General features: G+C 36.2%; 1 protein-coding gene and 1 long non-coding RNA gene across 3 annotated transcripts in view; one reads left to right on the top strand and one right to left on the bottom strand.

The window, feature by feature from the left end:
* The window catches only part of LOC308636207, a 770,476-nt gene that overhangs the window by 114,125 nt on the left and 641,532 nt on the right, over window positions 1-14,819 (bottom strand). The window lies entirely within an intron of this gene.
* The window catches only part of NSF (N-ethylmaleimide sensitive factor, vesicle fusing ATPase), a 156,636-nt gene that overhangs the window by 108,303 nt on the left and 33,514 nt on the right, over window positions 1-14,819 (top strand). For both annotated transcript variants that reach the window (XM_081271460.1, XM_081271459.1), the window contains exons 14-15: window positions 4,850-5,006; window positions 7,875-8,008. In XM_081271460.1, the coding sequence (XP_081127586.1) occupies window positions 4,850-5,006; window positions 7,875-8,008 (291 nt within the window). The remainder of the gene's footprint in view (window positions 1-4,849; window positions 5,007-7,874; window positions 8,009-14,819) is intronic.

Genomic DNA, 14,819 nt, shown 5'->3' with positions numbered 1-14,819 from the left:
TGATTGTGTTAAATACACATAACATAAAATTTACTGTCTTAATTATTTTTTGAGGTCATCAATTTGATAGTATTAAATTCATAATGTTTTGCAGCCATCATTACCATCCATCTCAGAACTATTTCATATGTAAAACTGAAACGCTACATCTGTTAAACAATAACTCCCTTTTCCCCCTCTTCCCAGAGCCTGACAAACACCTTTCTACTGTCTCCATAATTTTGACTGCTCTCAGTACATCACATAGGTGAAAGCATACAGTATTTGTCTTTTGGTGACGGAGATTCCCAAGGTTCATCCATGTTGCAACATATATCAGAGTTTTCTTTTTTAAGGCTGAGGAGTATTCCATTGTATGTATTTACTACATTTTGCTTATCCATTCATTCACCAGTGGACACTTGGGCTGCTTGCACATCTTAGCTATTATGAATAATGCTGCTGTGAACATATATAAATATCTCTTCAAGACCCATTTTTTGGTCCTTTGGGATATTTGCCCACAAGCAGAATTGCTAGATCATATGTTTCTGTTTTTTTATTTTGGGGGGGAATCACCATACTGTTTTCCATTTATACCATTTTACATTCCCACTAATAATGTACAAAGGTTCCATTTTCTCTATATCTTTGCTAACACTTGTTATTTTCTTTTTTCTTTCGTAGTAGTATCCATTTCAGTGGATATGTGTGAGGTCTTATTATAGTTTTGATTTGCATTTCCTTAATAACTAGTGAATATTTAACATCTTTTTATATGTTTATTGGCCATTTGTTATATAGTCTTTAAAAATAATTATTTGTTATAAGTACCTTCTTTAAAGGTAAGTCAATTTGTTTTAGCCCTGTGTACTTTTTATGACTTTTAAAACACAAATTATTTTCAAAAGTTAATGAACAATGGAAATGGTTTAATCTTTTGTCATTATCATTTGTAATAGTTACCAAAAATGTTAGAGCCTGGCCAACTGATCTATTGCAAGATTTATTTAATAATGAATAAATTGGCTATGAGGAAATAAGACCAAAACATTTACTTTTATTTATTCCAAGGGTCTGGAGGATAAAAGAAAAAAATGAAATGATAGACTGCATAATGAAGATGTAACTACTATGTAGCCTCAGACAATCACTTTTTAATTTTTTTGGGGGGGGCGGGGAGGTACCAGGGATTGAACTCAGGGTCACTTGAACACTGAGCTGCATCCCCAGCTGTATTTTGTATTTTATTTAGAGACAGGGTCTCACTGAGTTGCTTAGCATCTTGTCACTGAGACTGGCTTTGATCCTCCTGCCTCAGCCTCCTGAGCCTCTGGGATTAGAGGCTACACTCTTTTATGAATTAGGCATTTTAAAGCAGCTTCTAAAAGTCTTGGAAAATATACTTTGAACAATTAAAGACAAAAGCTAGCCAACCTACTACATATATCCTCGAAAAGCCATTTAACTGGTCTTTATTAGGCTCTTCTTTATAACTTTTTACAGGACCACTGAATTTCCATATCCAGACTAAAAAAATGAGAACTTTCCTCTGTACTCAGGAATGAAAGTACAGAGTAGGTAATGGCAGTACTGAGAGTGATCTGAAAAATTATTTTGTAGTAAAGTAATGGAAACAGGAGAACTGGGCGCTGTTTTAGAGACAATATTACAAAATGACTTTCTGCAAGATGGAAGTTATAAGAACTGTTAAAATTAACACATACATCAGGTAATCAAAAATGACTTTTTCAGGGATATGGTAATCTTTAAAAAGTTGAAATTCTCCTCCAGGCATGGTAGGGCACGCCTGTAATCCCAGCTACTCATGAGGTTGAGGCAGGAGGATCAAAAGTTCAAGGCCAGTCTGGGCAATTTAGCAAGACCCTTTCTCCAAAAAAAATTTTCTTAAAAAGGGTGAGAGATATAGCTCAGTGTGCAGGGCTCTGGATTCTATCCCCAGTACTGTTGGGGCGGGGGAATGTTGAAATTCTCAAAATATATGACCTATACATGAACATGGACTTATTTTTTTCAACACATTTATTCTCCTGTTAATCATGAAAATCCAATTCAATTATTTGTACTAAAGTTATTGACTACTTTGGGCAGCTATTTTGATGGGAATTATAATCTTTGTGATTAGAAGTTGGAAATGAAGAGGAATGTGATTTAAGCTTCAATATGTGATGAACTCAAAAAAAAAGAATTATTGCTGTTATTTCCTTTTTCTGACCTTTAAATTTTTCACTATACTTTCTCATGTCTTTTATTTTTTTCTTTGTGTGTGTGTGTGTGTGTGTGTGTGTGTATGTGTATGTGTGATGCTAGAGATTAAACCCAGAGCCTTGTTTGTGCTAGGCAAGTACTCTACCACTGAGCTATATCCCAGCCACAGCTTCTCATTTCTATCTCATTCTAAACCTTATATTTACATATATATCCTTACCTTGGTGCCATTTTACTTGTCTCCCCTATCACAAAGTTGATGTAGACACATAATTTCTATTTTGTATTCCCATTTTAATCAACGGCACCTAACATAGTCAGTGTTAAGATAATATTTCTATCTGCTGAGCTGTTTCTAATTTCTATGACCTTAATTACTTTCTCTCTTTTTTTTGACAGAATGACCACAACCTATATACTCTATAGAAACAAGCATGTTGGAATGTACTCATTTGCTCAGGGATTATGAGGATTTGGGTTCTGGTAGAATCTGAGCCTAGAATCTATTGTTTTTATTCCATTAAGTCATCTAAAGTAGCTTTTTTGCTGTTGTTTTGATTGGGTAAAAACATTAAATGAGAAATTATAAGATGGCTTTATTCTTTGTTTTTTTTAATATTTTTAGTTTTAGTTGTAAATGGATCTTTCACTTTATTTATTTATATGCGGTGCTGAGGATTGAACCCAGGGCCTCATGCATGCCAGGCAAGTGCTCTACCATTGAGCCACAACTCATGCCCCTAATTCTTTGTTTTTGTTTTGGCTTTTCAGACTTAACGTTAATACAAGATAGTGTTTAATATAGTCTTGGTGTGTAGGAATTTTTACTCATCTTTTATGCCTTTCAGTATTTTACTTTATTTTTTTCAGAAGGTTTTACGTTTATTACTGAATCAACCTCCTAGTGCAAAACATAGAAACAAAAAGAAAAATCGGACCCATAAAACATGTCCAACTGGGCTGGGGATGTGGCTCAAGCAGTGGCGCGCTCGCCTGGCATGCGTGCGACCCGGGTTCAATCCTTAGCACCACCTACAAACAAAGATGTTGTGTCCACCGAAAACTAAAAAATAAATATTAAAAAATTCTCTCTCTCTTTCTCTCTCTCTCTCTCTTTAAAAATAAAATAAAATAAAATAAAACATGTCCACTGTCCAGACAATGGTGACATTTTCAGCTTACTACAGCAAGATGATAGTGACCTTGACACAGTATAAATATGTATATCATTTCATGTGCAATTCTTTTTTTAATATTTTTTTTTAGTTGTAGTTGGACACAATACCTTTATTATAGTGCTGAGGATCGAACCCAGGGTCTTGCACATGCTAGGCAAGTGCTTTACCGCTGAACCACAACCCCAGCCCCTCAGTGTACAATTCTTTTTTTTTTTATTGTTGGTTGTTCAAAACATTACATAGTTCTTGACATATCATATTTCACATTATGATTCAAGTGGGTTATGAACTCCCATTTTTACCCCGTATACAGATTGCAGAATCACATCAGTTACACTTCCATTGATTTACATATTGCCATACTAGTGTCTGTTGTATTCTGCTGCCTTTCCTATCCTCTACTATCCCCCCTCCCCTCCCCTCCTCTCCCCTCTTCTCTCTCTACCCCCTCTACTGTAATTCATTTCTCCCCCTTGTATTATTTTTCCCTTTCCCCTCACTTCCTCTTGTATGTAATTTTGTATAACCCTGAGGGTCTCCTTCCATTTCCATGCAATTTCCCTTCCCTCTCGCTTTCCCTCCCACCTCTCATCCCTGTTTAATGTTAATCTTCTTCTCATGCTCTTCATCCCTACTCTGTTCTTAGTTACTCTCCTTATATCAAAGAAGACATTTGGCATTTGTTTTTTAGGGATTGGCTGGCTTCACTTAGCATAATCTGCTCTAATGCCATCCATTTCCCTCCAAATTCTATGATTTTGTCATTTTTTAATGCATAGTAATACTCCATTGTGTATAGATGCCACATTTTTTTTTATCCATTCATCTATTGAAGGGCATCTAGGTTGGTAGTGTACAATTCTTTATGTAGACCCAGTTTGGTTCTTCTCTAATATGTCCTCTTAAGAATTATACATGGGGCTGGGGATGTGGCTCAAGCGGTAGCACGCCTGCCTGGCATGCGTGTGGCCCGGGTTCGATCCTCAGCACCACATACAAACAAAGATGTTGTGTCCGCCGAGAACTAAAAAAATAAATATTAAAAAAAAAAGAATTATACATGATTTTCTGGGTGTGGTAGCACATGCCTGTAATCCCAGCAGTTTGAGAGGCTGAGACAGGAGGATTGTGAATTCAAATGAGACCCTGTCTCTAAATAAAATACAATATAGGGCTGGGGATGTGGCTCAATGGTCGAGTGACCCTGAGTTCAATTCCCTAGTACCCTCTCCCCCGAAAAAAGAGTTACACATGATTTAATTACCAGTTTTCATTCAAGCCCCTGGGGAATGGAACAATTTTGCTTTTGTTTCTTGGTCAGATATTGCTTGTCTTGAAAGTCTTGTGAGAAGATATTGTGAGGAATAGAACCAAGCACAAATAACACAGTGGTGGAGAAATTAAATATTTTACTTTTTAATACTAATGTTCAAAATGCTTTAAATTATCCTTTCTCTCATTAGGCATTTGGCACAAATCAAGAGGATTATGCAAGTTATATTATGAATGGAATCATCAAATGGGGTGACCCAGTTACTCGAGTTCTGGATGATGGGGAGCTGTTGGTCCAGCAGACTAAAAACAGTGACCGCACACCACTGGTTAGCGTCCTTTTAGAAGGTGAGAAAGAATGATGAGATGGGCTTAAAGCGTTTAAGAACAGCAGCACTTTTAAAAAGCCATTTAGCACATTCCAGAATTGATTTTCAGTTCTAAACCTTATTCATAATCTGAAAATAGTTACCCAGTCTGTGTACCAATATTATACACAAATTAAAATTTCCTTGGGATTGAGTGTTACTGATAGCAGTTAGTTTTCTTGTAGGATTGTATCTAAATTTCTCTGGTATTAAATAGACCTCATTCAGTTACAAGAGTATTTACTGAATACTTGCTGTGTTTTAGGCTACTTAGTTGCTGGAGATAGAGACATTCAAGCATCTCCACTCAAGCGTTCAGTATAGTCATGAAAAAGACTTGTAAAGAAATTCCTAACTACAGCATTTGTGTGTAAGGATGTGTGCTAATGCAAGAAATTTTGCCCAAGGGTGGTCAGAGTAAACTAGAAGTGATGGTTCATTTAGGCCTTGAAGGATTTGTTAGGATTTTATCAAGTAGACAACAGGGGAAGGACATTCCATTCACAAATAATTAATGTACAATTATGATTAGTATGAGGACAGAAAAATTCAGTGAGGCCAGATGACAGGAGCCTAACTCCCTCAAAAGTCAGGGGGCAAGGGCTCCTTGAGAGAAGCATGTTAAGTCCAGACCCAAAGGATGCAGAGAAGCTGGCTGGGCTTTGTAATTGGTGTTCTAGGCAGAGTGACTAGCATGTGAAAAAGCCCTGAGCAGAGAAGATCTGGAAACAGAAAAATTCACCACACATAAACTGAAGAAGTGTAGGTAGGAGCCATTTCTTACAAAGCCTCACTGGCGATGTTAAAGACTACATCTTGGGACTGGAGTTGTGGTTCAGTTGGTAGAGCACTTGCATAGCATGCATGAGGCCCTGGGTTTGATCCCCAGCACCACATTAAAAAAAAAAAAAAAAAAAAAACCTAAATAAACAAAATAAAGGTATTGTGTCCATCTACAGCTAAAAAAATAAAAAGACTGCATCTTAGGGGCAATGGGAAGCCATTTGTTGGGTTTTAAGCAATAAGTCATGTGAGCAGATTTGTGTTTTCAGAATATCATCATAATTGCTTCATCATGGAGAATGGATGGAAAATCAAAAAGAAGCAGTTGCATTGTCTTAATGAGTGCTGGTTGAGTGGAGCTGAAGCCCAGTGGGCTAATCTGAGAAATATCTAGGAGGTAGAACAAAGTGTGACAAAATCATTATTATTAATTCTCAACCATAATTGGGTTAACATTCTTCAAGCCCTTCCCATTTGCCAGTCACTCTGTTAGTACTTTATATGAGTTATCTCATTTAAGCCTAATGTCAGTTCTGTGGGAATAGATGCTCTTGTTATCCCTGTCTTGTAATTGTGGGGGCTAAAGCTTGGAAATATTGGTTTGATTGTTTAGTTATCATACATATATCAGTTATCACACGTGACTCCCAGATTTCTGGCATTATAGAGCCTGGTAAATGGTGCTGTTTACTAAGATTAGGAATACTAGTGAAGAAGCAGTTTGAGGAAGACAGATCATGAGTTCGGTTTTGAATAAATTCTAGGCTCCTGTAGGAGAATTAAATTAGAAATGGCAAATAGCCTATTGCATAGGTAGGCTTGGCACTCAGAAGAGTAGCCCAGCTGGCAATAGATTCATGATTTGTCATTATGGAGACTGACTTTGAAAAATGGGAATGGATGAAGTCACTTACAGAAGGGGTGAGGGTTGAGATGAAGAGAGGACCTAGAACTTATCTCTGAGGTGCATTAACAATTTAGGACTAAAAAAAGTGGGAAGTGCTGACAAAGGAGACTGAGCAAAAGTCTTGTTTGGGGCTAAGGGGCCAAGGGAGAGCATGCTGTCTCAGAAGCCAGAAATGGAAAGGTGTTTCAAGAAAGAGGGAAGTTACAAGTTGTATCAAATTTTCTAAGAGGTCAACAAAGATGAAGTATCTCTCTTGATTGGTGGCACCGAGATCATTGATGGGAGCCTGATCATGTCATGCAGTGGAAGCTGTATGGTTGGTGGCGATGGACAGATGAAGGGGAGATGAAGAGTGAAGCGCCAATGGAGATGATTGTTTAGGGAAGTTCCATTTTGAAGGGTATTGTTGAGTGGAATGTAGTCCAGAAAGAGTGTTTTTTTGTTTTTTTTTTTTTAACTGTCAGATCAGATTATGTTTAACACTATTGAAAAAGCTTCAGGGAAGAGGAAGCAGCTGAACATATTGGAACGAGGAAGGGTCGCTAATGTCAGGTTCCTGAGAAGATGGTAGGGAAAAATTTATTGGTTTATGGTTGGAAGAGGGACGCATCTTCCAATACACATGAGGGGAGGGAAGGGTTGTCTAAATGCAGGTAAATTTGTAGATTTGGTTGCCTTTGGATAAGGCCTGTGTCTTTAGAATTCTATCTTTTTATAGAACATTTACTTATAATAAGGCAGTTTTTCCCTAATCACAATGTCATCTCCTAACACGATAATATTTTTTGTTAAACAATTTGATAGAACTAATATCACAAGTGCTGATAGGCATTACATTCTCTCCCTCCCCCCTTTCTCTCTTTTAAGAAACAAAACCCTGGCACTTTATAAACACAGTGAGAATTTTTAAAGATTAAGGCAGTGTGAAAAAGCAAGAAGGCATGATATTTTACCATACTTTTAAAAAATGCTAATCAGATCATTAAGTTTAGTTGCTAATAAATAAAAGGAAACATGTCTGCCATGAAACTGTGTCAGGAAATGTTAATGAGCAACTAGTTGAGACCTCAGTACATTGTGGATCAAAGTTTAAACTTGTTTGATTCTCCTTTGCTTAGGTTGGCTTTTTTCCTCTGACTTGTTCATATCTTTATGCAGGCCCTCCTCATAGTGGGAAGACTGCATTAGCTGCAAAGATCGCAGAGGAATCCAACTTCCCCTTCATCAAGATCTGTTCTCCTGATAAGATGATTGGCTTTTCTGAGACAGCCAAGTGTCAGGCCATGAAGAAGGTATCAAGATTTGTAATTTTATTTTAATTTCCTGTCCCTTAGATGTGTGTGTGCACACACACGTGCGTGCTTGTACATACATGTATATACATGCATATATCTGCCTTTGTACACTGTTCTTCTCAAATGAAACAAAATTATCAGCATAACTTGTAAGGGAGGGGCATTAACTGCTTTGTTTTTGTTTTTTTAACTTTGTAATGCATTTAAAAAAAATTTTTTTTAGTTGTAGATGGACATGATATCTTTACTTATTTATTTTTATGTGGTGCTGAGGATTGAACCCAGTGCCTCATTCGTGTGAGACATGCGCTCTACCACTGAGCCACAACCCTAGCCCCTGTAATACATTTTTATTAAGGGTATCTTTACCTTTTAAATTATCTTTTTTGTTTAGTACATTTTAAGATTAATTTTCATTTCTTAACTTTATATCAACTTGATTAAAAGAAGAATTGTTAAGAGTATTCAGGTGGAGTAGAGCAAACTCATATAGGATTTCTTTTAAGTTCTTTTATTTATGTATAAAGTTGAACTGTTGAAGGCCAATTAAGTTGATTGGATAGTTTGGGAAAGAAAAGAGGTGATCATTGGGAAGATATTCCCAAGAATCCCTACAAAAGGATGATTATATGTTAGGTAATAGAGTCTACTTGACAACTTAACTCAGTCCTCAATCTTCTTTTCCCCATTTAACACTTTCTTAATATGGCTACTTTGAACCATCAGTGAAGCTAAAACAACATAGAATAGGATCCTAAAGCTGAAAGGACATTAAGATCATCTGGTCCATCTCTCTTATATTCAAGAAAGTGACAAGTAGGTTATCTAAGATAGACGACTGCTCAAAAAAAAAAAAAAAAAAAAAAACCTTTTTGAAAGTCTCACAATGAAGACTCTACCTATTTGTCTCACTTGGTAGTCAATGTTTCAATGTTGTCATTGGTAGGCTAATTTGACATCCTACCAAACAGACAGTGAGGAAATTATATTTTATATCCAACTAAAGTATTTCTTTGATTTAAACCTTTTTTTTATGCTTGATCTTTTACTCATATGAATTGATAAAAGTAAAAGACATGGGGAAGAAAATCCTGAAAACTGAGTGCTGCCTACTAAACATGATTCTGGGTGTTCTTTGATCTTACTCATAGGCCCTCACTTCTAACCTACCCCAGATGGTAGAAGTGCTTTAGTTTTTCATTAGGAAAGGGACTAAAAAGGAAAAACCCATTCCAAAATCCCAGACTCCTCCAAATCGAAGTTTAAGAAGTTAGTCTCTTGTTTTTGTAGGTTGCAGAAAATTGTTGGTGATGGGCGCTTGCAGTAGATGGAAGAAGCAGATTCTGAGCCACAAGCCCTGAAATGGCAAGATTTATACTCTAGGGCTGGCGGTGTAGCTGAGTGATAGAGTGCTTGCCTAGCATGTGTGAGGTCCTTGGTTCAATCCCCAGAATGCTCCCCCCAAAAATAGTTAATATTCTATATAAAGATCTTTCAAATTGGGTGTGAATGAGAGAGGAAAGTTGCCAGCCATGGAAAGACCTCAGACTATCATAGTTCACTCTATTTCTGAGTAGTATCTGTCCTTCTCAGGAATATCTGCAGAGAATAAACAAGACTAGTAACTCCCGATAGTAGGTGGGGTCTGTCTGTCTTTGTTATTTTTCAGTGATGGGGATCAAACCCTGGACCTGAAGCATGGTAGGCAAGCTGTCTACCACTGAGGTATTTTCCAGTCCTTATTTTCTGGTTTTTATTTTCCCTTAAGCCACTCCTGGTGAAAATTTAAATAATAGCCTTTTGAATTTCCCTGTTTAATTGAGAAGCTAATTCTGTTGCATTTCCCTACACTGTCTGTTCCCGTGCTTGTTCAAAAGTGGTAGTCTTCCCTGCAGACGCTCCATTGCTTTTCACCAGCTGCCAGCTTCTACCTCAGATGTACTGTGGGATGTGGGTGGATAGGCCTAGTTTTTCTAAAAAGTTTTTAAAAAGTACTTTAGGCTTCTACAGATCAAAGCTTCTTTGTGAGTGTGAGATATTATCATTTTTATTAGTTTAATCTCTTGCAAATTGACTTGAGGGGGGAAGGTAATATATGCTGATTTTAGAGGCTTAAATGGTTAAATTAATGGCTTAATAACTTATGATTTAATCTTTAAATTGTTGAAGCCTTTCAAGGTAGAGTTTTAGATGAGTAGAAGGCTAAAGAATATAAAAATAAGTGTCTATACAAGCTTATTCAAAATCATTTCAATTCATGATTCACTGTCTGGATCATCCATGTACTCTTAAAGTTACAAAAATTATTTCTGCTTCAGCAGTATAATTAATTCACATTAGACTTTTTGGTTTTCCAAATATGATTCCCTGTAACTAAAGTTCAGAACAGAAAAAAGAATGAAGCATAGGTATCTTAGAAATATATTAGAAATATTACAAAATCTTTCCCTGCAAATAGCTTTCACATTGTTACCTAATGATAGGTTGACAAAAGCCTGAGGGCTCAAACCAGTCTAAAGATGCTCAGTCTTCCAAGTTGTTTTTGAAAATGAAATATAAATGCCATTCTTTAGTTATTGTAGTCTACCTCCCACCACTGTTCTCCTCTCTACATTTTCAGTGGGAAGAAAATGTTTTTAACTTTTTTTTCAGAGCACAAATGATTTATAATGTTTTATCATCCTGGAGAAAATATTTCTTTCCTTCTAAGTGCTACCCCCAAAATATAGCTTTTCCTAATTACAAAAATAATTTAGAAAATACAGAAAAGCATAAATACCTATCTTCTTCAATTCTTTTTTTCTACACACACACTGTATTGGGGATCACATTGAACATACTGTTTTTTTGTTGGTTTTAATTTTTTTGCAGTATTGAACCCATGGGCTTGCACATGTTAGGCAAGTGCTCTATCTCTGAACTATATCCCTATTCCTTTTTATTTTCCTTTGAGATAGAGTCTCCCTGAGTTGCCTCAGGCTGTCTCAAACTTATGATCCTCCTGCCTCAGCCTCCCAAATAGCAGGGATTTAACAGATTTGTGCCACCACATCCAGTGACATACTATTATTTATTTATTCATTCATTCATTCATTCGTTCATTCATATATATATTATATATATATATTACGTTCGTACATACATACATACATACTGAGGATTGAACCCAAGGGCACTTACTAACTTATTACTGATTTACATCTCCAGCCCTTTTTATTTTTTATTTTGAGACAGGGTCTTACTAAGTTGCTGAGGCTGGCCTCAAACTTGTAATCCTCCTGCCTCAGCCTCCTGAATAACTGGGATTACCTCCATACCTGGGGAAACATACTGCTTTAAACCTGATTTTTTTTCACTCAAGATATTAAGAACTTTTAAAAATATCACTAAAATGTATCTCGATGTTATGTTAAATTAATAGCTGTATAGTAACCCTTTAAATAGTCCCACTTTGTTGCACATTTAAGTAGTATCCAGGTTGACCCAGGTTGGTTTTTCACAATTATAAATAATATTCTATAGAATTACCAACCTAGAGAAACCACTATTTCTTATTAGATTTTTCTTCGGTATATTAGCATGTTATAAGTGAGAATTTGGACTTAGGATTCACATAGATCTGAGTTTTACTCTATGACCTTGGACAAGTTCCTTACCTTATAAGCTTGTTTTTCTCAGCTATGAGTGAAGGTAATATTCATAGCTGCTTCTTAGGGTTATTATGAGAATTAAATGATATGGTAATTTATGTAAAGTAACACTGAGTACCTGTAACTTATAATATGTACTCAATAAAGTACAGCAATTGTTTTTACTTATTATACATACTTTCTGATTATTTCCTTAGTGTAAATTCTCAGAATTGGGACTGCTAAGGCAAAAATATTAATGTTTGAAGGATTTTTATGCATATTGTTATTACAATTCTTATGTAAATATACTAATGATTTATAAAGTCCACTTCTTCAGAAAGTTGTACTAATTTGCACTTGCAGCTGTGTCATCTGAGAATGAGTTCTTAGGATTTGCACCCCCACTTGATAGTATTAAAATTTTTTTGTTAGTTTGTTAGACAAAAAGTTGGCCCTGAAGTATTTCTTCAGCTACATTTTAATGATTAACTGTTCAATTTTAAAGATTTTTCAAATGTTTTATAGTGACAATAGTTTGTGCAACTCAAAAATAATGTAACATGTTAATTTTTGTTGAAGACGGGTGGTCTGAATTAGTTAAGACATAGAGTATCTTTATGAGCATTTATTACTCAAACCAAGAGGTGAGTGTGGGATAGTGGAGAAGGCCATTAGGCTTGCTTTAATGAGAATGTGAGATTCTATTGTAATTATGCTACTGCTTCTTTTTCATAAATGGTGTAAAAATACATGAAAGTAGTTTATTCTCAATTAGTTTAAAATTGACCATGTGTTTCTCTCAATTTGCTTAATAAATCCTTTCTCCACAGATAAACTCCTCATCACTGACAAAGTACATATGAGATATTAGCCTTATATTTGTGGGGGGGGAGGGGGAATACCATATGTTCCATTAAGAGATTCGAAGAACTCACAGATACTGCTTTTCTCTCCCATTTTATATTTGCTTCCTAAACTTCATTCTGCTTTTAAATTTTAACTCTCTTATCCACTTTTGCATAATATCTGAAAACATCTGTTTTGCCAGTTCTTTTAGTAACATTAAATGAAAAAAAAAACAAAGCAACAGAATTTGATTTTAACAGTTATCTAATCTTGATGCTTTCTAAGTAAGCAATGAGTACAAAGATGAAATAGAATAATTGTATACAACTAAATTGAACAAAATTAAGTTAAAATATCAGTGATTTCTAAAACTACATCCATTAATAACATGGTATAGTCTTATTTTCAAAGGATTGAAAATTAATGGAAGAAATTTTCCTTTCCACTAGCTTTGCAAGAAAGAAATAATCTTCTTTGAATATCCTTCTGTAAATCCCACTGCAAATTGTAGTCTGCACAGAACAGAATCATGGTGCCTAATCCTCCTCTTTTCATGGTTTAGTCTATACAAAGAGCAGAGCTGGAAATTGGATCTTTTGACAGCAGTTACTAAGCAACAGAATTTGGATGTTTTTGGTTAACATCCTAATATATCATGTAGCTGATTTGTTGAAGTTTTTGCATGTCTTAGCCGAGAGAAGTGGATACTCCGGAAGTGACTACAGGCCCTTGTATGGCTGGGTTGGGGGGGGGGGGTGTTCCTTTTGTTTAATGAACTGTGTCTTCTTTTACTTGTATCTGTTTAGCATATAAAGGAGGATGGTGCCAAACTTTCAGACTTTGTTGTAACTTTTTATATTATTAAGCATACTCACTCTGAGGTTCATGTTATATAAAAATGTAAGATTTTTTTTCCTGAAAAGCAGGGAGAACAAATAAGGGATTTTAAGGTCATCCAAGAAGCTTTAGTGCTTTGCCAAAAGTTTAGGTCCACTTCCTGAGGCAATTTCATTAGAAGACAGCTGATGTTTGCTTGGTTTACTCCCAAGTTATTTTTAGAAACTAGAGATTATCACTGATGGCACCCATTTAAATTTGCTCATTTACGTTTTTATATGCTACCAAATATGATTAGAGTATGCTTTCAACTAATTGCTGACAGATTTACTACATTAGGGATTTTCTAAGCCATTAGATTCCTACTATCATCAGATTGCTACTAACTAGGTTTGGCTAACTTTGTGCCAACTGCTCCAAAGTTGAGATGAACTCTTTCAGCCCCCAAAAGAACCAGAGAACTTGGCTTCACTTACCTAAGAGCACAAAGAAGTTAGAGAAAACGGATTTTGGAATCTACTTGGTACACACTTTGCTCTGTGGCTTGTGATTCTGAAAGTCTGGGATTAACATGGAACGAATGCAGGTGCGCATTCATGTAGACTCCAGAGCCTGCAGCTGCCGTTTCCCCCCTACTCACAGGTGGCTGTAGTGCATTTGAAGATTCCTGGAGTGGACTCTGTCTTAAGAGTGTCCTGCACCATTTATAGACCTGTCCCCAGTTCCTCCATGGCAGGAGCCCACTTCTGCTACTCAGTGCTTACAGAGCACATCCAACACACTCCTGCCTTGAGCTCCTGCTCCCCATGTTCTAGGTTGTCTCTTATGACCCCTGAGTCTGGTTTATGTTATCTGCCTTTGCAAGCAAGAGAAGTAGTACCAGAGGGTTTTAACAGTGGCAATCTCATCACACGCACAGCGAGAAATAGACTATGAGATTCTGTTTTCTCAAGATTGTCTTCATCCTTTTGAATAGGCCTCATCATTTCCATGCCAACAGATGCCACTTTTTCCCACAATTCCTTCTTCAACTCTTCCCATTTTCTTTCTTTAATCTTTTCTTTCAGATTTCGTACTTGACTCTAAGAACATATATATAGTGATAAATTTACTAGCTCTATAGGAAACTCCCTGATAAAACTAAGATGGTCATACATTTGATCATACACAGATTAATTTTATATGATCATACACAGATTAATTTTATATGATCATACATAGATGAATTTTTCAAAGCATCTGTAACATACAGCGCCCAGCTCCAGCTTAGCCCTCCTTGGCACTCTAGGTGGCATCTTTTGATCTGGTGCAGGCACCACATGTCTGTCTGTTCTGTGTTATTACCAGTGGCAAGTCATGGTATTCTGACTGGGCCAGTCCACAATATTATTTTTTCTGCATTTTTTTTCCAGTACCTCCTCCTTTGATGGTTTACTACCTAAAGTGGTGGTAGAGTCTCTCAGCTCAGTATGCATATATTATCACTAGACTTG

This window comes from Spermophilus citellus (genome assembly GCF_964194105.1).
Source record: "Spermophilus citellus genome assembly, chromosome: 17".
Classification (NCBI taxonomy): Eukaryota; Metazoa; Chordata; class Mammalia; order Rodentia; family Sciuridae; genus Spermophilus; species Spermophilus citellus.
This window is presented reverse-complemented; position numbering and strand designations above follow the sequence as displayed.